At 41.6% G+C, this 22773-nt stretch overlaps 1 protein-coding gene across 1 annotated transcript; it reads right to left on the minus strand.

Annotated features, from left to right (window-relative positions):
* Positions 1-6331: 6331 nt before the first annotated feature.
* On the minus strand, positions 6332-15739 carry LOC107280948 (protein ROOT INITIATION DEFECTIVE 3-like). Its single transcript, XM_026025420.2, has 8 exons — positions 15514-15739; positions 14606-14719; positions 13503-13636; positions 8832-8997; positions 8139-8344; positions 7115-7242; positions 6747-6973; positions 6332-6640 (listed from the first exon to the last, which is right to left on the minus strand). Exons 1-8 carry the CDS (start codon positions 15724-15726, stop codon positions 6485-6487), a joined length of 1344 nt encoding a protein of 447 aa, XP_025881205.1. The 5' UTR covers positions 15727-15739; the 3' UTR covers positions 6332-6484.
* Positions 15740-22773: the final 7034 nt, after the last annotated feature.

A 22773-nucleotide genomic window follows, 5' to 3' on the forward strand; every position in this document is an offset into this window, starting at 1 on the left:
CTGGATCCTTTGCATGGTGGCCTCCGTTTTGGATCAGTTATAGGATCATACCCAGCCTCAGGGGCAGCAGCAATAGTTGTTATCGTGGTTGCTGCATAAAAGATTGCACTTTGATAAAATATACAAATTGATGAGCAACAGTTGAGGGATGGGCTCCAGTGTCACTCTGAAGGATTTCTGGAGCCTGTCTCCATAGGAAAGATCCCTCCCTTTTGCGCTAGATGGGGCCCCACCCCTCCATTTCGAAGAAGCGGAGGCCTCTAGCCAGTTTCCACTGGCGCGCATAACCCCGTGCTCCAGTTGGGGGGCATGATCAAGACTACTCCGAGGCTTCAGCTCATGAGCCATTAAAGACGAGACAAGGCAGGAGGCAGTTAATGCCCACCTACTAGCCGCTTTGCTCCAACAAGTCGTGCAGCGGGAGGCAATCGAGATCCTTGCGACTTGGGCCCATCATGACACATCAGATCCTAGGATCCACAGGATCCATGTCGGCCCATGCAACATCTTGGGCCACCCACGACGGTGTCTGGTGTAGTTACGGGTGTGCTCCTAGGTGGAGCCCACTTGTTAGTAGGAAGTTCCCGGGCCTACTTGTAGGAGGCCTACATGATCAATGATGTAATTTCCCATGTACATATGCTAAGCATATAAATGTGCGATGTCGCCTTAGTGAAGGCAGGATTCTCATCAATCTCATAAGTCTCACTCTTCTAGTAGTTCACACAACTTGTACACTCCCATAGCTATTGGATTTGGTTCCAACAACAACTAGCAACCAACAACTAGCTAGCAGATCAAGGCAGCAAGTATTAACAATTTATACATATGCATACTTGAATATACTAATCTGCCACTTGCAAAAGGAAACTTTGCAATAGCATAAACCCTAGAGATCAGCCACTAGATGGGTATAATAATCAGATAACCAGAAAAAAAATAATAACCAAAAGAAGGTACAAGTGTATACAACAACAGGGGATTTAACGGAGGGAGGGGCGGGGGGGGGGGGGAGCAGAGATGAAGCAAGCGATCAGCAGTGGAAGAAAAATTTTGGAACAGAGACACACATCTGCTAATTTGGAACTCTATCAAGGAGATCCAAGAATGTTGCCCAGGAAAACAATTGCTGAACACATCACTTTATCCAGCACTAGCACTGAAGCAAATTTTGTCAACTATTCATGGATGGGATGAAAATATTCCGAAAAGGTCAAAATCGTTAGCATCTTTTCAGAAATGATGTTCGGTCAGTTAGTAATTCACCATATTTATCAATTTAACTGTTCCGTGTCAACATCAATACAACGCTGAAAGAAATGAGAACAAAAATTCAACATTTATATATTTCTAAAAAGGGAAACAATCAGAAATAGTATGACTTATATGGAAATGACGCTCGGTCGGTTGGGAATTTTCATGACCATTTTCATCCTAGCAAGGTATATCTGTTCAGTGGAATCTGTTTGAAAGAACAATGGAAAAAAAACTCCCAACACTAGATAAATCGGTTTCTTTTATTTGCAATAATCAACAGATCCTTAATTAAATAACAAGTAATTGAAGGCAGAAATTTAGTAAAATAAGAAGGATGCTAGAGTGGATAGCGTCCAAGCCAGGACACTACTAGAAACATTATCTGGATAAGGACACTATCAAAAACATCATCCACAATCTGGGTCAGCCCAATCCACACATTTGTCTATTGCTGGCCACCTTAGGCCCCCAAAATCTCCTCCCATATTGGGCACTTAATTCTTCCTTCCTACGTTACATTTGGACTGACCTCTCACAGCATGAGTTAACATACACAGCAAGCAATTTGAATGGATTTGTCTATTAGTACTTAAACATGTACATGGCAGCAATTTATCTGTCAATATATTGAGGATCCATGGTCCTGAACAAAATGTATTGTTTCATTCAAATCAGAAATTACATTCAACATTTATACATCCACATCCAACTAAGCCCCAACTGCAATGAAATTTGTTGTTCTAACAATGTACACAATCATGTAAGCTTAATTGGGCTATGTTCAGACTGACAGCACCATCAAGATATTACTTACAATAACTAATCGATGATAAACCCCGGGTTGACTTTGGTTGATAAAGTGGCTGATAATCTCCCGGGGTGGGAAGCCTCCCTCATGAATATAGCTAGTAGGCTGATTATGGTCAAGGTGGTCCTCACGGCGGTTCATATTTATCTCATGATGGTAATGGATCTTCCAAAATGGGTGATCAAAGCTATTGATAAAGAGTAAAAGGCGAAGGTGTTTCCTTTGGAAAGGACAGGAAAATGCTAGACTGCTAGTGATGGTAGCTGCCTAGTCTTTGGGATCATGTTTACCGACTACTCCAATATGGTGGTCTTGGACTTCATAACTAAGAGAAACTAGGATGGGCTCTAAGAATGTGATGGCTATGGCTCCAAAAGACCGATCCCACAAGGCCATGGGCTGGGCTGCCCATTCAAGTGCCGCAAAGTGTTCACGCACTTTTCAACGTTGTGGTGGTTACTACAGATGGTAATGGGAGGAGACCAAGTTTTGGACTGACTGCTGGCTGAAAGGGAAAAAAATTGTAGAATGGGCTCCTAACCTCTTTCTTATGATCCCTAAAAAGATAAAAGAAAGCAGAGAACAATAGTGCAAGCTCTTATAAATAGAAGATGGGTAGATGATATACTAGGAAGCCTCACTATGCTGGTCATTTATGAATATTTACAATTATGTGACTTGGTGGATGGGTTAATTTTGCAATGTGTTGGAGCAGTATGTTTAGAAAATCTCTGGGTCGGGATCTTACACAAGTAAATATGCTTATGATACTTTGTGGGATCCATCAGATTTGCACCTTGGAGCAGAATATGGAAAAGTTGGGCCCCTACCATGCAAATTCTTCACTTGGTTGGCAGTAAATAACCGAGGTTGAACTTCCGACCGCCTTGCCAAGTTCGGGTTGCAACACCGGGAGGCATGCACACTTTGTGATCAGGAAGAAGAAACCATTTAACATCTCTTCGTCAAATGTGTTTTCTCCCGACAACTTTGGTTTTTGATCCTTGAGAAGATTGGAATGGCAGCTGCAGCACCTCAGTCCTCTTCAACTCGTTTCTCTAACTAGTGGTTTAAGGCCATTCAAAAAGTCCCTAAGAAGGAAAAGAAGGGCTTGAATTCCTTGTTTATCCTAGTGGCTTGGGAAATTTGGAAGGGTCATAACGACCGTGTTTTTAATGGGGTACACCTAATATTTTGGTGGTTGTTCAAGCAGGAAAGTACCCTTTGGAGTATTGCTGGGGCCAAAGCTCCACGAGCTTTTTGTAGGTCGCTACCTCTTGATGGCTAATTCCTCTTAGGCCTAGTTCTTTTTCTCAACTTCAAACTTTGACTTCCTCGTTTTCCGTTAGCACGTTTTTCAAACTGTTAAATGTTGTGTTTTTGGCAAAAAGTTTCTACGTAAAAGTTATTTAAAAAAATCGAATAAATCCATTTTTTAATTTTATAATAATTAATACTTAATTAATTATGTGCTAATGAGTTTTCTCATTTCATGTGCACCGGAAATGTCCCTCTAATCGGAGAGAACGAACGGGGCCTTAGAGGTTGTTTTAGTGGTGTGTCATGTTGTGACGCCCTTTTCTTTTTTGGTGTCGCTTGAGGGATACTTTGGTTCTCTCTCTTGTAAATATTTCTTTTCTTCTTCATGAAATGAAGCACAATTCTCATGCGTTTTCAATAACTAATTGATGATATATTATTATGTGGCATTGGAGTTGATAATTCAAGTTACAATACGATTATAACTTGCATAGAACTTCCCTTTAAGAAACTCTACGGGACTCCATCCAAGTTATCTTTCCCACCCATTGAGTTGAAGCTCTTCACAATTTTCATTGCTACTCCAAAATTGGTGAGTACACATCATTTATTATTTCCATAATTATATACACCATTTATTATTTTCATAATAATCGTCAAGATTAATTTGGAGTAGCCAAAGCCTCGCCAACTGGAGTCTACACATCTTTGTTTGTGATATTTTATATTATTGTAAAACATGATCCATGTTATTTATCCCTTCATTATTTGTTTGCAGAATAAATTACATCTAATCGACATGTTATTCTTTTAAAATGTTATTAAGGCATAGTTTTCTCAAGCCTATGCTCGTATATAAAAATTGGGTGAAGATCATAAGCAAGACCAAATACATCACAAAAGGCAAAGAGAAATTACTTTTACGTATTGCAGTTTTTTACTAATCCCTTCTAGACCTGCGAGTTTTGCTCAATTCTCTATATACCTCTGAGTTCTGGTTTTTTTCCCTTAGATGCCTGATCTATCTAATAAGTATGAAAAGGCCTGTTTTGACCCCTTTTTTAGTCAAGAAAATTAACTTCTAGCTATTTTGGTTGGGCACTTTTATTTTTATTGTTGATAATAAATCATTTTACAAATTACTATTGCTTCGGTGCTTCCCTTCAAATCTGTTTGTAATTCATTGGGTCAATGCCAAAGCGGTTAATGGGACAAGAAAATGATTTTAAATTTAAAATCCAGTGAGAAAATACCAAAATTACAAAATTTATGTATTTTTGGCAATTTCATCCTCTTGATTCTTTTTTTCAAAATTAGAAAATAGTTACTAGGTGTGGTTTTGATCTAGGTAGGGTGTCTTCTTTCTTTGGGTTTCTAGTGAGGGGCAATAATGATAGATCATGGTTGGATCCAGGACATTCAAGGTGCTATTTCTGGTGGAGTCCTAGCGGATTTTCTCAATCTATGAGATATGCTTTCTAAGATTGTTTTATAGCTCGGCATGAAGGATATTCATAGATGGAGATTCTCAACTTTAGGCATAGTGGAAAAAAACGGACCGGGCTGGTGGTTCAACAGGAAAAAACTAGAACCAAAGGTCTCCAATTTTCGGTTGAGCCTAAAGACCGGACATGCATTCAACCCGAATAGAAACGACTGAACCGACCGGGTTTAGATCTCCATGGTTCGGTTGAGCTTAAAGACCGGACATGCATTCGACCCGGATAAAAAACAACTGAACGGACTAGGTTTAGACTATACCGGGCACTAAACCACTTTGGTACAACCGGGTAAAAGGAGATAAATGGGCCAAATTAAGGCCCAGTCCATTGCCTTCAGGCCCACGCGGCTGTTTTTTTTTACAAAAATCATAGGAAGGCTTGTGGTATAGGGACTCGAAACTGGGTTTGTGCATTGAGAGCGCTTGGCTCTAGCCATCCTACCCTTGTTCCCTTGTATTTTAGAGCAAATACACACCGTATATATTTGCTATTGAACCACGGTTCAACCGGCAGTCCACCGGTCAGACCGTCGGACAGGTGCACCAAGGGGTCATCCAGGTCACTCACCAGTCCAGTTTTTTGCACTATGAATTTAAGACAATATTCAGCTAAGGATGCTTATGATTCCTCCTTCCAAGGTGCCACTAAATTTTCAGGCCATGGGAACGTATTTGGAAAACATGGGCATCTGGAAAGTGTCACTTTTTTCATGTGACTTGTCGTGCATAATCACTGCTAGACACCAGATTGTCTTGCCTGACAAGGTCTGCCACATCCAGACCTTTGCGCTCATTGCGACCAAGATGATGAAACTATTGATCACTTTCTCACAAATTGTGTCTTCATGAAACAGTTTTGGTACTCCCTCCTGTAGAGGTTTGTCCTAAATTCTTTGGTCCCCCTTGAATGACGATCAAAATAAGTGGTGGAGCATAATCATTGAGGGTGCAATATGGCCTGAATTCTATAGTCATTCTTGGTTCTTGGACGCTTTGGATGCATCGAAACCATTGTGTTTTTTATGGGACTGCTCCTAAATTGGCCGATGCTCTTTTGCTTGCCAAGGAGGAAGCACAACTGTGGTTTTTGCCGGCCTCAGGGGCTATCATTATTGACTACTCAAGAGCCGGGTGGTTAGTCTCACATCATGGTTTGGTTTGTGGTTGTGGTCTTGTGTTGTGGTTTGGTTTGCAACATGTATGGTTCCTAGAACTCATTATGTGCGTGTTTGGTTCTGTACTCAGGGTTATAGCCCATCTTTTTTTCTTGTTAATATGATGATAAACAGATCTCCTACGTATTGGAGAAAAAAATGAGGGGTGATATGGTCATTCTAGAACAACCAATGATATAGGAACAAAAAGGTATGCATGGAATGAAGAGCCAAACATATTGGCATACATGATATCGAGCTAAACTTAGAAGTTGTATATAAGTAATAGAATAATAAAATAATAGGCAGCATACAACGAATTATCTCAAAGATAAATTAACAGGACAACAATACCAAATAAAATAGGCATTCTCATTTCAGATAAATATGATTTTCAAGATTGCACTTTCTGATACTTGGATTATGTCACTTTCTACTGTGATATATGTTCAATCATTTTATTATGTTCATTGCACATACTGGATGAAACAACAAATCAATGACTTAATCCTCATCTGCACCAACATCCATCACATCAAATACTTGTCCCTGCAGTAGCATATTCATATTAGTCAATTCCTTTGCCATGGTTTGGTTCTTCACCCGGTCTTGAATGTTCACTCCAATAATCATCTCTACTGCTTCAAGGGTTCTCTTTTCCTAGTAAATAGTAGAAAGTGTTCCAATTAGTTTTCTTTACATAATTTTTAATATAATAATATATAATTTTCTTTTCAGAAATAATAATAATACATATAAGTCTTACCTCTAAATCCAAGAGTTGCTCAGCCAGAAGGTTGGAACTATTGAAAGATACTATGCTAGAATTGACATCTTTGGAGAATTGAGATGGCACCAAAAATGCCATTGTTTCATTTGTTGGTTTGCATATCTTCTCTAATTTAGGGAACTTGATGGGACGGAAATTTCTTTCTTGATGAACAGTTGAGATCGCTCGCTTTGGAAAGACTAGCAAATTTGTTATATGCCCACCTAGTGACGAAATGACAAGGCAAAAAAAATGTTAAAATAAGAACCTTTCGGAAAGAACAAAAGTGACCCTTTCAGAAAGAACAAAAGTGACCCTTTCAGAAAGAACAAAAGTGAACTAAAATGGACTTCATGTAGACTTACCTATTTTGTTTTCTATTTTATTAATAACTTGCCATGCTCTTGTGTCCCAAACAAGGATAGTGCAATCCTTTGATGCAGAAACCAACCTTACTCCTTTAGAACAAAATGCTAATGCAGTAATTGGAGCGCTGTTGACAAGTTGGAATCAGCCAATTAGTTTTATGTTGTGCTAATTATTTTATGGATTCACAACACTTAAAATCAAATATTTTATCAATGTTAGGTATAGATTAGATATCAAGACTTTATAGAACTTTGTTAAAAAATACTTCGGAACAATCATAATCTAACATAGAAAGAAACTAATACTCAAGATTGGATACAATAGAAACTAACGTATAGATACATATTACATAAGTTTAGAAAAGTCTAAATACACCCCGCCCAAAAGAAACTTTGATTGAAAGTCCATTTGGCACCCTAATCTATTAAACCAAATACCCAACCCTCCGAACTATATAATATCATACATAAACCAAATACTAGTGCATTTTGCAAACTGGTTTTTATGTAATTTGCATATACGTTCGATGACTGCATGACATTGGACATATATGCTAATATCTCCACCTAAATCTTTCATTCTTACCCACTTTTTTCTTGAACTTACAAATGAATGTCGATATAATACTAGTATGGCATAACTATATCTTATATATTGATGACCAATGACTGATGATGTGTAACAGGCTCATTTAAGCTTCCAAATGCACAAAGCCACTATCCAAAATCACTTTAGGAAATAATATGAATGGTATTCCAAAGTCTGGGGGTTATGTTTAGGGTGCTACACGGAATTTTACCCAAAGTTTAGAGGTTATGTTCACCGTTTCCTTGAAGTTTTAATTGTGATAAAGAAATGTGTTCTCATTTTGGAAATCCCTATAATTGTTTTATATTCTTGATAATAATATTTGTTCTAAATTTAAAATAGTACATTGCATCTTATTGTCAATTATTGATATGTCTTGAGTAACATTTGCAAAATTTACCAATCAATGCTCTTAATTCAACTATAACTTACTTGTGTCCTGAAAGAATTTGACAATTATCCTCAAAACATGTTAAACTGGATTTTTTTGTCCCAATTCCATTCAACACAGTGACATATATACAAGTATCACCAGCCCCACAAAGTAGAAATTGTTCCAAAGGATCAACTGCGATTGTAGTAACTGAACTGGAGAGTGAAATGGTGTGAAGTAGTAACCCAGACAATAGATCCGTAACCTAGAAAAATAACATATTCTCAAAGTTGTCATCAGCGCCAATGGAAATCATGCTCAAATCTACATTCAAAAAGTGTGCTAAATCTTACGAGTAAGTGTTCTGTTGCATTTTGGTCTTGGTACTATTATTGAATATATTTTAAGCAATGAATAACACAAGCACAAGAAATTGACCACATCGAGTTTTGTGTTGATATGAGATCTAGTTATAATATTGAAGCAAACATCAGAATAGTAAATTGTATAGACAACAAACATATATGTAAGTTATATTGTTTAAAAAGAACTAAGCATATAGAACCATTTTACTGAATAATATATTTTGAATGTATGGAGTATCAGTAGTCATAATTCATTGCTAAATTATGAAAGTGTACATGACATTTAGTACAGGAACTAGATTTCAAGTTTCATATAGGATGCTGATAAAGTTGCAATATTGATCACTGCAAAAGGAAACAACATATTTCATCTGAGGTGCATTAAACCTTGCAATTGCCATCGAGTGAGCTCGTTATTAGAATGGGACATTGACCCCTTAGCATTGTTAAAATGCCAGTTATTGACGCCTTGTGCTCATTTTTCTTTACATTATAAAAGTTGGGATATATCTCTGTACCTTCAATGGGTCGAGGTTCCTCTGCTTGAAATAAACTGCAAAGTTCATATGCAGAGCGAAAAATAGGTTATTGAAAGCATGTGTTAACTTAAATGCTTAGTTGATTATTCCCATTGGAGGGTTTGGTGCCTCATCTGATATCAAATAGCCTTACATACCAACAATAATATACTGGTAACACTGTTCTTTTTCTGAAGTGGAGCATTTCTCAAATATTTATTGTACTGCTTTTATGAGATGTTTGGTATGATAATATATAGTTAGAAGAGTGAGACTTTGTCTCTGGAGTGGAGTGAGAAGAACAGAGGACAATTGTTGACATGATGAATTGTAAAAATAGCTTATTTTCAACTACCTACATACATATCATTGAATTCTGGAAAATTGTTGCATAGATGATTTCAATGGTGGAGATAGTGAGACAACGGCTCAGTTCTAGGAAATGTGGTCATTTGTCTCATGGTGGTTGGGAAACATTGATAAAAATATATTTACCCAACATCCCTTTACGGCTTATATATGATGGGTTTTATCTTATGCTTGAATGAGTCCACAAACAAGTTGGTTCTATCAGAGGTAGCTTATAGGTGAAATCATCCTATTGGACTAATGTGATTGCATTGACATTTAATGCGATTCATTAAAAATGATCTATATGTTTTAATACTTGCCTGTAAGACTCCTTTCCAAATCAAACTGTAAAAAATAGTTTGTGTAGTGATAGTGACTAATGGAGTGGGAAGAGCAAGAAGACATTGACACCTTGCTGGATCAACTGAATATGAGACAACTTGCTAAAGGGGTTGTAGCCTAGTGGTTACAGTGCTCAAGTAGCACCTCTAGGTCCTTCATTCGACTTTCCAAGGGAGCAAATTTCATGCTTGAATAAAAGAAAAAGATGCCGTGAGGGCCTCCCTCGCTATTTCCAATAAAAAAATAAACAACTCTAATTGCAATCCAAGGATTGTCTCAAATAGTCTACAAGCCTGATGAGACTGTTGCGCTTATATAGTTTGCAAGCTATTTGGGACATTTTTCTCTTTGTCATAAGTAGTTCTTTAGCTACCTATTCTTGCTAGTTGGTTCTGGTAGTGCTGAATAATGTAGTGGTGCTTTGTTCCTATGCTTGAATGGCAAGCCTGCGTGTAATACTAGTAAACCCAACAGGAAAAGTTGGGCCTTAAAAAAAAGGAAAAAAGTACAAATTACCCCCTGAACTATCACGGTCGACCGAATTACCCCCCCCCCCCGAACTCGAAAACCAGATATCGCTCACCCTAAACTTTCAATACCGGACAAAACACCCCCCTACTCAATATCAGAGTGGTTTCAGTCCAACGTGGCAGTCCAGTCAGCAACTTTTTATTTAAAAAAGGCAAATTTTGCTACAGAATACTACTTATGTGTGGTTTTAGCCCTAGGACACTGCTCAAACTCACATTTGGGGAAAAACACTCCATAAACATGGTAATTTGCTAGTGGACACCGCGCCGATTAAAATAATAATATCCAGTTGAAGAGGAGAGAGAAATCACATGAAATGTCAATGTCAAAAATACCCTTCGGCCCACATGTCAGCACTCATATCTCTCTTCTTTTAATTTCTCCCTATCTTCCTCCTTCCAGCGTCACTCTGAGAGGCAAGCCGGCGTGCGGAGGACCGGCACGGGTGCGACGGCCTTGCGGGTGGCACGGCGAGGCGAGGTGGCGAGCGCCAGCGGGGTGCGGCGGCTGTGCGGGCGGTGCGGCAGTGGCAGCGGCTCGTGGCGACACCATGCAAGGTGCGTCCGGCGGCGAGGTGTAGTGGCGCGGCGACCGTGCAGACGGTGTGCCGTGCGAGCACGGCGGCGGACGTTGTCGTGGAGGCGCGCAAGTGCCCCCGCTAGCGCGCGGAGAAGTTCGTGGTCCAGGCGAGCGCTACGGCGCGGAGACGTTCACGGTCCGCATGGCCGCCGCGCCACTGCACCTCGCCGCCGGACGCACCCCGCAAGGTGTCACCGCGAGCCACCGCCGCTGCCGCACCACTACACCTCACCGCGCCGCCCGCACAGCCGCCGCACCCCACTGGCGCTCGCCGCCTCGCCTCGCCGTGCCACCCGCAAGGTCGTCGCGCCTATGCCGGTCCTCTGCACGCCGGCTCGCCTATCAGAGTGACGCTGGAAGGAGGAAGATAGGGAGAGATTAAAAGAAGAGAGATATGAGTGCTGACATGTGGGCCGAAGGGTATTTTTGATATTTCATGTGACTTTTCTCTCCTCTTCTACCAGATATTATTATTTTAATTGGGGCGGTGTCCACTGGCAAATTACTATGTTTATAGAGTGTTTTCCCCCAAAAGTGAGTTTGGGCAGTGTCCTAGGGTTAAAACCACACATAAGCAGTGTCCTGTAGCAAAATTTGCCTTTAAAAAATGGTGGGGCTCACATATCATAGTCTCTCTCCTCTCTATCCCCTCTCACCTCTCTATCTCTCTCTGATGTCGCTCACTCGCCGCTGAGAACGAGCAGCGCATGCGCCGACGGTGGCTGGCCCGACGCAGTTGGTTGGCTGCAAAGGCCGGCGACCGCGGAAACGAAGGTAGCGTGATCGAGGACTAGCGGCGCGCCAGCGGTTGCGAGTCTCCTCGAGGCAGAGGCCGAGGATGTGGCGTGCCGGCGGTGGCCGGCCCATCAGGCTCACCAGGCCTCGTCCTCCTGTGGTTAGGGGAGTAGTGGCTCGCGCCGGACTTACGCGAGAAGGCAGCCATGGCGGGGGAGAGGGGTGACGCGGCGGGGCGGCTGCAAAGGCTGACGACCATAGAGGCGAGGGCAGCGCGGTCGGTGGCGAGGCTAAGGCAACTCGGGGTCACGGGTGAGGCAGCTCAGGGTCGCGGGTGAGCAGTAGGGAGAAGAGTAGACGAGTGGTTCATCGTCGCCATCGCCGTCGACGTCATTGGCCGGCGCTGAGGCAAAAGCGCCAGCGCTGTTGCTGCTCCCTTCCCTGGAGACGGCGGTGAGGCCTCTCTCTCTCTCTCTCAACTCAGGCAGGCGGCGAGCGATGAGTCTGTCGATGTTTAAGATCGCGACTAGGGTATTTGGATGGTATGGGGATCGTTGGTACCAGGTATATGCGAGATTGAGGTAAAAGAGATGGAGACATGGATTTTTATACAGGTTCGGGCCCCTCATCTGATAGGTAATAGCCCTACATCCTGTTGACCGAAGCCAGTGTTGCTCTTATTCATCTGAATCACACAAGTACAATATTTGGGATAACCTATCTAGTTGTCGTCAACTTGGCGGCTAGATAACCAACTCGTAGTCGACAACAGGGCAGTCTTCCTCCTCGAATATGAACCCGTTGAGATCAGAGATGATGCTAGATCCCTCTTACCGGCCTCCGTAGGCACCGGATGGGGTATGTCTGGCTAATCTCTGATGTCGAGATCTGGCGGCGTGTGTTAGCGTGTGTATATGTTGGTCTTGTGGTTTTGTGGCGTTTGGCTTCTGTCTCCTCTCCTCCTAGGGGGGCTTGTATTTATACCCATAGATGCCCCCTTGTCCAAGTAGAACTAGGGAGATAAACATAGATACGATCCGAGTAGTCCTTGTAGTTTACATATAGAACTCTTTTTGTCCTTCCTTATCCGGAACTCCTTCTATATACGAGGTATGATTCCATATAAAACATGGTATGTGGTGGGCCCTGCCGAGCTTAGTCGATTACTATTGGGTATGTGATATCCATAACCCTGACAAAGTCCTCATCGGGGAAGGCGCGACACGTGCGGTGGGGAGGGCGAGGCGGGCGGTGGGCGCCGACGAGGACATTGGAGACGGCAGGCTATGGCGACGAGTTTGCAGCCCATCCCCGTCGTCCCAGCGCCCGGTTGCTCCTCCTCCACCGCGTGCTCCACCGCTCTGTCATCGCCGCCTCCGCTCCAATCACCTCTCCTTCCCGACGCCCTCGTTGGCGGCTCTACCCCTCTAGCCCCGTCGCGACGCGCCCTACCCAATCTCACCGCCGCACCAGAGGGAAGAAAGAGAAAGGAGAGATTTTAGCAGTACTCTGACCGCCACTGCGTCCTCCGCACCGCCCTCGCCTCCGCCTACTTGCCGCTGCCGGCACGCGCCGCCTTCGCTTCCGCCTACTTGCCGCTGCCGGTCGCGTCGCCATGTTGTGTCGCCCATCTCCCCCCATGCCACGCGCTACAGAAGAGGAGGGAGAAGAGCGCCGCGTCACGCCCTCTCCCTAGCCACCACCCACTTCAGAAGGGGATGGAGAAGAGAGATGTGGGCGGGGATTCCAACGAGTGGGCCCTAGCAATTTTTTTTTAAAAAAAACTGATGTCTGGACTGCCACGTGTGCTATTTGAATCCTAAACCGCTTGCAACAGTGCTCGGGGGGAGGGGGTGTTTTGTCCGGTATTAAAAGTTCAAGGTGAGCGATATCTGGTTTTCGAGTTCAGGGGGTAATTCAGTCGACCACGATATTTCAGGGAGTAATTTGTATTTTTTTCCTAAAAAAAATGCTTCACCGACTTCTAGCTTGTAGAGAGTACCTGACCATTGACCAAGTATAAACCATCCCTTCTATAGATCCAGAGATGAGAAACGAACTATCTTGAGAGAAGGCTAAACAACTTATAGCATTTTTATGTCCGCACCATCTTTTCAATAATGCTCCACTTGCTATCTGAAATGAACAATATTTTCAAGTGAAAAAGAGTTCATATTAAACAGAAATTTGTCACTAAGTGTGTGATGCAAAATTTAAATTATTACTCTTTTTAGATATTTGTACTATTTGCAAGAATATTTCCCATAGAAGATGCAATCTTTATTTATGAATTTGGATTAAAAAATACACTCATACACTAACCATCCAAGTAGAATATCAAACAATGCAGTAGGTTAAAAAATGTTAGTATGTCAAGTGAAGTAGAATGAGAGGCATTAAGATTTTGTTCAAGCGAAATCATACATACAAAAGGGATATTCAACTGAACTGCTTCTCAAATATAAATACAAATCATTATATATCCTTGCTGGAACAGCACTACCAATTTATCGCTAAATGAACTCGTAATGTTATTTTTAGGGAAGTTAACATAGTGACTAGAAGTATAATTAACTTCCATGGTCATAAACTTTCTTCCGTTTGTCAGTTACATGGACCTCCTTATTTAGATCATCCAAACTAACATTAACAAATGGAGCAAACCAATTTATGATCAGAGTGGCATCCTTTCGATAAAGATGGAGCATAACGAATACTAGGTTATAAATGAAAGAATTGGCGGGGCATAAGTTTTGATGTGATCTTTTATTAGTTCAAACTTCATTTTGTATTGCTGGACAAACCAGTTGAAGTTCGGTAGATTCATACATGTTTAAATAGGAAATCCCCATGTCTTTCATAAATCAAAATAAAAGAACTTGGTATTGTTGGATATAATTATGCATTAGTGATGACAGGATAATTCGTAGAATGATTTAAAAAACAAACATAAACACAAGCCATACCTTCCTTTAATATAAAGATACCCAATTCAAACATCGAACAATGCATCAAGAGTCTCTTGTTGATCATAATCTAGCTAGAATAGAACGACGTATGAATAGTTTAATTCTTTTGTAGAAAGAGGAAGCTTTTTTTATTTACCTCCCAAATATAAGTATGTCCAGAACTAGCACCACCAACCAAATACACCCCATCTTTTGAGCAAGCAATGGGCCCAATGGCTTCAGCTACATAACTTTTTTGCACTTCCTTGATCTGTAAAAGGAAAATAATTTAAATGGAACTAGAATAGGACTATAGGGTATTCACAATTGAGATATAAACACTCACATGTTTGAGCATTAATCCTTTGGGCCCATATGTTAAAAGTAATGCCATTTTGTTTTCTCACTAAATGTTAAATTTGAACACTTATAATATTTTACAATCAATCAGTTTTAGTCATTTACCATATAGAAACATACACCGTATGTACTTGTTGTGTAAGGGTAATGAGAAGTTGTAGTTAGTTGATTCTATGTCCTCGGTTGATTGAGGGAAAAAACTATTACATCTAGAAATGAGCAATACATGCCGAGTTTTAGATGAAATAGGAAAAATGGACTTAATGTATTATCACTTTAGCTTGTAACTTGGATCACATTTTTCATCTGAATTATGACTCACCCTAATCACAATCACACTTTTACATCTTGAATCCCTTCTACCATAATCTGGCATATGATTTCTGACTAAAATTGAAAAACCTGAATTTGTCAATACTGATCGAATTAGATCTACTCCTACAAACATGATAGCGAAAAATCTAACAAAATTTAGAGTATTTTGATAAAATAATCCATCTTATTTTTTAATGAAACATATAATTTAATTTGGAACCAATCATAACACAAGGACCAGTTCTAGCCCTAGACTTCTGCAATTAATTCATTCTCTAGACTAATTTGCTGCCATGATCCACACAATCCAACCTATGATCTACACAAAATCCATTACCTGAAAGGGCAAAGACGAAGAAAAGACATCACATGGCACAAAAGAAATCTTACCTTACTTGGAGCCCAGAAATATATAGCACTTCCAAAGATTGGTTGATCCTTGTCTGTCCGAGATGCAGCGAGGAGAAATCCATCAACAAAAGCGAGGCCACATGGAGGAGCAACGCAGTCGTGTATGTACATAATCTTCTCGCATGTGTTGATATCGTACACCAACCCTACATCATTAGCACACACCACTAGCATTGCCTCTTTCTCCCCCATTCTCTATCTTAGGTAGGCAATGGTTCTGGTAGAGAGGTTAGGAAAGTGAAGATATTGTTTATAATGATTTTGGTCTTGGAGTACTAGGAAGTGAAAAGAGGTTAATAAAGACAATCCAAAAAAAGCTCCAAAAAGTCTGAAACTGAAATTCCTTTTTAGGAGAGTTAAAGATGTGCATCTCATGAGGCAAGGACCACAGAGTTTGCTGAGTACAAATGGTCCTTATATACTCCATCCGTTTCACAATGTAAGTCATTCTAGCATGTCATATATTAATATTGATGTTAATGAATCTAGACATATATATCTATCTAAATTCATTAACATCATATAAATGTGGGAAATGCTAGAATGACTTACATTGTGAAACGGAGGAAGCAGCTTCTTCTATAAGGGTACATAAAAACTTCCTTGGTTATCTATGGATGTTTTTAGATGCAGAAGGCCTTGTTTGTTAAAATGGGTCAGGATTTTGGCCAAAGAAAGTTCTAGGAGATTACACAAGCATTTAATAGAGAAAAAAACATTTTGATATTGAAAGTTAATTCTTTAGGATAAATTGTTCTCTAATTGATACATCCAGTTTTATAACTAAAGCATTTATTAGTTTTGAGGATTTAGATCATCCACTACACCCTAACGAGTCAACATTTTAGAGATATGGAGAGAGGGTTCATGTGGTAAATTCGAAAGGCCACTTAGAGATCATATCTTGTCATATATCATAGCATCATTCGGTGGCAAAGGTCAACAAAGATGGCATTGAAATGAACAACAGGGTAAGTGCAAAAAAAAGTATGCAATCTCACCATTGAGCCCCTCTCTCGCGCAACTTTCCCACCCTCATCCCCCTCCTTCCGTCCCCTATGCCACTAAGTTGAGACCCTAAAACCATAGAGTAGCCACTCATTGTCATCCTGCTAGGCTGGTATACATGCCATCATTCGCGCACTCCCTAGCAGGCACTAAGTGCCGCCATGCTGTCTCCAACCCCTCCTAAGCTCCTCCACGCTGCATATGTGACCGCACCTCCCCCATGCCTCCTAGGCTAGCAGTCGTTGTTCTGCCGTCCCAACACCACAAGACATACTGTAGAAGCTCGGTGCATCTGCCCGTAGCTGCACAGCCAACTTCTCGAGCTCCTCCCTTCACACTAAAGTCTTCCCAATGCTCCTTGATCCATGCTGAAGGCTTTCCCGAGCTCCTCAACCACTCCCGTGTTCCTCCCCAATAACGCAAGGCATCTGTGGAAGTCCTCCCCCCCCCCTCCCCTCCCGTGCTCTAGTTGTGCAACTTCAAGGTCCCCCAACATCGTTTTCACCTCTGCCTGAGGACAATTCTGAGGTCCCCCAACCGTGGTTTTTCATTCAAAATTGGTTATGTACGTGGAAATTGAATTTCCTTGTCAACTAGGAATCGTGAATTTATATATCCTACACTACATAGTTGGAGCCAAAAGCTTAACAATCATTGAGCCACATCATCTATAAAATATTGTCCTTTGGATCCATCTTATGCTTTTATCTTAATCATTCATATGCCATAACATCACATAGAAAATACCAGCCTTTGGATCCATCCTATGCTTTGATGTCAACCATTCATATGCCATATGAATTTAAAATCCACTACGTTTATTGCCATAAGGCTTAATGTACATTGAACCATGACACCTAGAAAAGTAATAATCATTAGATTACTCTCACACTTATAAAATTGCAATTTCACATCAATTACTATATAGAGCTCAAAATATTGTCCATTTAGGTATTACGAGTACACGATTTAAAAAAATACAAGTTTTCTTTAAAATATTTCTAAATTCCCGGTTGCAACGTGTGGGGTATATCCACTAATTATGCAAATATTGTGATGTAGATTGCCTTCTCTGATGATGATGCCAAACCTTGGGCTACCATGGACCATGCTAGTTTTCTTTCAATGATTATTTTTCACATTTTTGGGGCTGCAAAAGGAATAAGCCACTTTGACTCCCTCAAATATAAGTACAGACCCGTTTGGTAGAGCTCCAACTCCTAAATTTAATTCCGAGGGTTGGGTCTGGAGTAGAGTTGTGGAACAGTCTAAACTCAACTCCACCTTTCTACTTTATTTTGTGAGAGCGCTCACCAAGCTCCACTCCCATTTTAGATGGAGCTGAAACTATTTGGCTATGCTCCAATTCCACGAGAGGTGGAGCTGGAGCTAGAGTTGTGCCAAATAGACCCTACAATCCGATTCGTATCCCTCAACCGCAATACCAGATATCTTAACCCTAAACTAGTAAAACCAGTGCAAAATTACTCCCTCGGTGGTTTTGAGGGTGGTTTTCGCTGACGTGGCATGTTGACCTAGTCCACCTTGCTAAGTCATCATGTGGGACCCACGAGTCAGCGTCCTTCTTTCACTATATCTTTTCTCTCTTCCCACTTCCTCTCCGACCTATCCATTTGACGCAGTTGTGGGCGCCGCACTCCCTTCCTCTGCCCCGGGTCTTCAGCCTTAGCTTCTGCGGTGGCCATCTCGCGGTGCCGGAGACGATGTGATGAACCCTGAGTTCCTCTCGACACTCAAGGCTGTTGTTGGCCCGATCTTTCGGTGAGTTGTGATAACTACGATTTGGGAGAAACGTTGACGATCCGACTACAACCGTACGAGACGTTGTGTTGCGCCTTAGCGATCGATACACCTCTCCGTGGGTTGCTGATCTTGCCGGTGCAGATCAACCCTATTCCTGCAAGCAAATCGAAGAAACAAGCAAGAACAAGATAAAAGCAATCTGATATTGCAAATAGGAATTTAATACAAATGATAAGTTGGGGTTCCGAAGAACAAGCAGACGGACGGTCTAGCCGACACGCGCGCTGCAAGCAAGTAGCAATGGCTAAACTTTAATCTAACAAAACCCGAGAAACCCTGAAGGGGTAACTAGCTATATATAGGGGTGGGAGGACGACCTAGGGGTGCCTAGGGTCATGCTCCACCAGCTTGGGGCACACCCCACATGGGCCCCACCTGGGCCGGGGTCCCAAATGAAGTTACAAGCCCATAGGCCCATTATAGGTGATGCAACATCTTGTTCCTGTGATTCTGGCCACACGAGATAGAATTCAGAGAAGAGGCTGGATCCGTTAGAAAGAGGGCTCCGAGAGCTTTCCATCAAGTACTCACGGGCCGAAAACGGAGGTCGTATGCAGATTCGGTGGCCGTTTGAAGTCAGCAGTGTAGTAGGTGGCCGAATCGGATTCCAGCACTTGGAGTACTTGATCTCGATATCTTCTTGTTCATCCATGATGTGAGCAATGGTTGCATCCGTGGTAGCCATGGTCACATCATCCTCCCCTTCTTCACGGAAAACCGTCCTCGGTTTTTCCATATGGTGCTCTTTGCGTAGTCCATTTACAACAACCTGTTTCTTCCAATCAAAACAAGGCAAACTCGAGACAATTTGGTTAGCAATAACATTTTTCTCTAGCTTGCATATTTTATCCACATGTACAGGAGGTTCTAAATCCGAGCAGATGTAAACTCTATGCACAAAATATATTCCAAGATCATTATATTCACCAAAGATGTGAAATAGAACATTGGTTGGATATGGCAAATCAGACTTAGCAAATAATTTCTCCTTGAAATTATCGAGCTCACAAAAATCATCAAACTGAACATAGCCCATAGTATTTAAAGAAGATCTCAATTCACGCTCCTCTACTTCATTAGCAATGTGAACAACATGCTTAAAATCAGTGCAGTATGAATTAACAGTAGGAATAGCATGTTCATTCACAAGTTGTGGCATGGATATAAGTGAAGCATTATCGCATAACTCTTCTTTATCACAAGGAACAGCAAACAAATCAATTTGTGACAAAGGAATCTCAGCAGTTGGTTCCACTAATGGTTGCTCTGCTATAGCATGAAAAGTGGACAAATTCAATTCATTAACAACACACTCACCTTTATTAATTTCAGCACCATTAAGTTTACCTTTGATGCCCTCTTCAGATAATGGAGGTGCCTCGACTTTGAGTGTGATCAATGGGACTGGTGGCTCTTTCATGTCTCTCTCCTCCTTTTCATGATTATGCACTTCCTGCAAATGGTTAGTAATAGAAGACAAAAACATAGCATGTTGCTTCTTCATGTCCTCCTCTATTTTACTTTCAGCATTGCAAGCAAGTTGTAACAAATGAGAAAGAGATGTATATCTTTGACAATCAAGCATGTCCTGAATTTCTTTGTTAAGCCCACATAAAAACCTCAATTCTTTAGCTTCTTCGCATTCATCTAAACCACAACGTAATAAACAAGCTTGCATATCATGATAGTATGAAGTAACAGTTCTGGTATCTTGTTTTAAACATTGCAGTTTGTTGAACAAAATGTCAGCATAATACATGGAAACATAAACATCTCTGAAATATCGTTTCAGGTCTTTCCAAGATTGTGGTATTTTGTTATGCCTACAAAGATGTTTCCAATCATTAGAAGCATGTTTAATTAAAACACTAGAGGCACACATAACCTTTTGTTTCTCCGACAAGACATGCTTTTGAAATTCACTATCAACCGCTAGCTCCCAATTAATGTAAGCACGAGGATCATAGTCTCCCTCGAAATAAGGCAGTGCAGATTTGATCTTACCTAGAACATCATCACTTACCTCATAATGGTCATGTTGATCCCTCCTCATGTCTCGACGAAGATGTCGATGTTGAGCGCAGCTATCCCCAATTATCTTGCGTATCCCTGCCATTGTTAGTAGAAAACAAGAAACATACACAAAAATATGCGCGTTCCTATTAACTACTAGGTAGTGGCAGCTCAAAAATCGCACACACTCAAGCTTTTAACCAAGCTCTTACAAGATCTTACCAATGCAAGTGGAATGGTGACATACACCGACTCAACCAAGCACCCCAATGAAGGTTGGATGTATCGATGCCTTGGCAAACACTTGCGGTACAGCTGTAATCAAATATGTGGAGCTCTGGGTAGGCTTAAATATGTAGCAAAGGAATAGCAAATGCTCAAATCAGATAATGCAAAGTTGAATAATTGTTCAAAGTCAAGTACCGTGCTGGTCCTAGGCTAGAACGTACTAGAGACGCGAGCCTAGACACAAACGATACCACAAGATAGCACTAGGAACAACTCATGCACAACTCTGATATATGAAGTTCAGCTCAAACATAACAGTATTTTCTCTTTTCTTTCTTTCTTCTTTCTTCTTTTCTTTTTTTTTCTTTCCTTTTCTTTTCTGTTTTTTTTTTGTGCGGCTTTTTTTTTTGCACCTTTCTGCCTTTTTTTTCACTTTTTTTCTTGATTTTTTTTTAACAAAAACTGACTCAAGGACCTTAATGTAAGATTACAGGGACTCAAACATAAATATAAAATTTACAGGGACTCAAATGTAAAAGTCTAAACCCAAAATTAAAATTATACAAAAAATGGAATGCTGAATTTATGCCGGTTCCGTTTTTCCAAACAGATCTCGAAACCGACACCAAACAAAAATTTGCCAAGGTGTTTGACACAACTCGGAACCGTGGAAGAGAGGGAGGGAGTCGGACTCGGCCAAAGGGGCGAGTGGGACTCGGCCAGGAGGTGGAGTGGATGGCAGCCGAATTTGGTGTATGGGATAAAAAGGAAACTGATTTTTAACCAATCCAATCTACTATATCTTTCCAAAACAATCTTGACTACTTCCAAAATCAGATATGGTAATTCACCTTCCTCCTCTCGTGCACGACATAGGCACGGCCAAAACAAACACACACAAGGATCGGCAAACTCTAGATGCAACTCAAGAACTCCAAAACTAACCGACAGAAACTTCTGAAAACTACAAAAATAGAACCGTGGCAGCGAGCCGATTCCGTTTTCGTAGGTCCCGACAACAACAGAGACACGGTGGCAGCGACGACTGTGGTACAAAACGTGACCAGAACTCGAAACTCTAAACGAACTAGACGCTAAGACCAGCAACACGACGTGACGATGCAACACAAAATTCAACAAAGCAAAAACTGAAAAGAACAATGCAATGGCACAATATGGCTAGGTAAATGATACGAATTTTTTTGTATGGCTATTTTCTGGTTATAGGAAGATAAAAACTCACCGAGCAACGAAAGCTCTGATACCACCTGATGAACCCTGAGTTCCTCTCGACACTCAAGGCTGTTGTTGGCCCGATCTTTCGGTGAGTTGTGATAACTACGATTTGGGAGAAACGTTGACGATCCGACTACAACCGTACGAGACGTTGTGTTGCGCCTTAGCGATCGATACACCTCTCCGTGGGTTGCTGATCTTGCCGGTGCAGATCAACCCTATTCCTGCAAGCAAATCGAAGAAACAAGCAAGAACAAGATAAAAGCAATCTGATATTGCAAATAGGAATTTAATACAAATGATAAGTTGGGGTTCCGAAGAACAAGCAGACGGACGGTCTAGCCGACACGCGCGCTGCAAGCAAGTAGCAATGGCTAAACTTTAATCTAACAAAACCCGAGAAACCCTGAAGGGGTAACTAGCTATATATAGGGGTGGGAGGACGACCTAGGGGTGCCTAGGGTCGTGCTCCACCAGCTTGGGGCGCACCCCACATGGGCCCCACCTGGCCCGGGGTCCCAAATGAAGTTACAAGCCCATAGGCCCATTATAGGTGATGCAACACCTTGTTCCTGTGATTCTGGCCACACGAGATAGAATTCAGAGAAGAGGCTGGATCCGTTAGAAAGAGGGCTCCGAGAGCTTTCCATCAAGTACTCACGGGCCGAAAACGGAGGTCGTATGCAGATTCGGTGGCCGTTTGAAGTCAGCAGTGTAGTAGGTGGCCGAATCGGATTCCAGCACTTGGAGTACTTGATCTCGATATCTTTTTGTTCATCCATGATGTGAGCAATGGTTGCATCCGTGGTAGCCATGGTCACATCACGATGTCACCTCGCCGACGCCACCGTGGGTGGTGCTCCCTTCCTTCGCTCTGTATCTTTGTCCTCGACCTCCACGGAGGCTAGTCGACGCCGGATGACGTCCAGT

Source organism: Oryza sativa, chromosome 5, assembly GCF_034140825.1.
Source record: "Oryza sativa Japonica Group chromosome 5, ASM3414082v1".
In the NCBI taxonomy this organism is placed as follows: Eukaryota; Viridiplantae; Streptophyta; class Magnoliopsida; order Poales; family Poaceae; genus Oryza; species Oryza sativa.

Excerpts from the sequence above, each read along its gene's own strand:
- LOC107280948 (XM_026025420.2), bottom strand. The coding sequence starts at position 15,726 with ATGGGGGAGAAAGAGGCAATGCTAGTGGTGTGTGCTAATGATGTAGGG. Across the intron at positions 8,998-13,502 it reads TATACTTGGTCAATGGTCAG|TTTATTTCAAGCAGAGGAAC; the intron begins GTACTCTCTACA and ends TGAACTTTGCAG. Across the intron at positions 6,641-6,746 it reads AGCAACTCTTGGATTTAGAG|GAAAAGAGAACCCTTGAAGC; the intron begins GTAAGACTTATA and ends ACTATTTACTAG.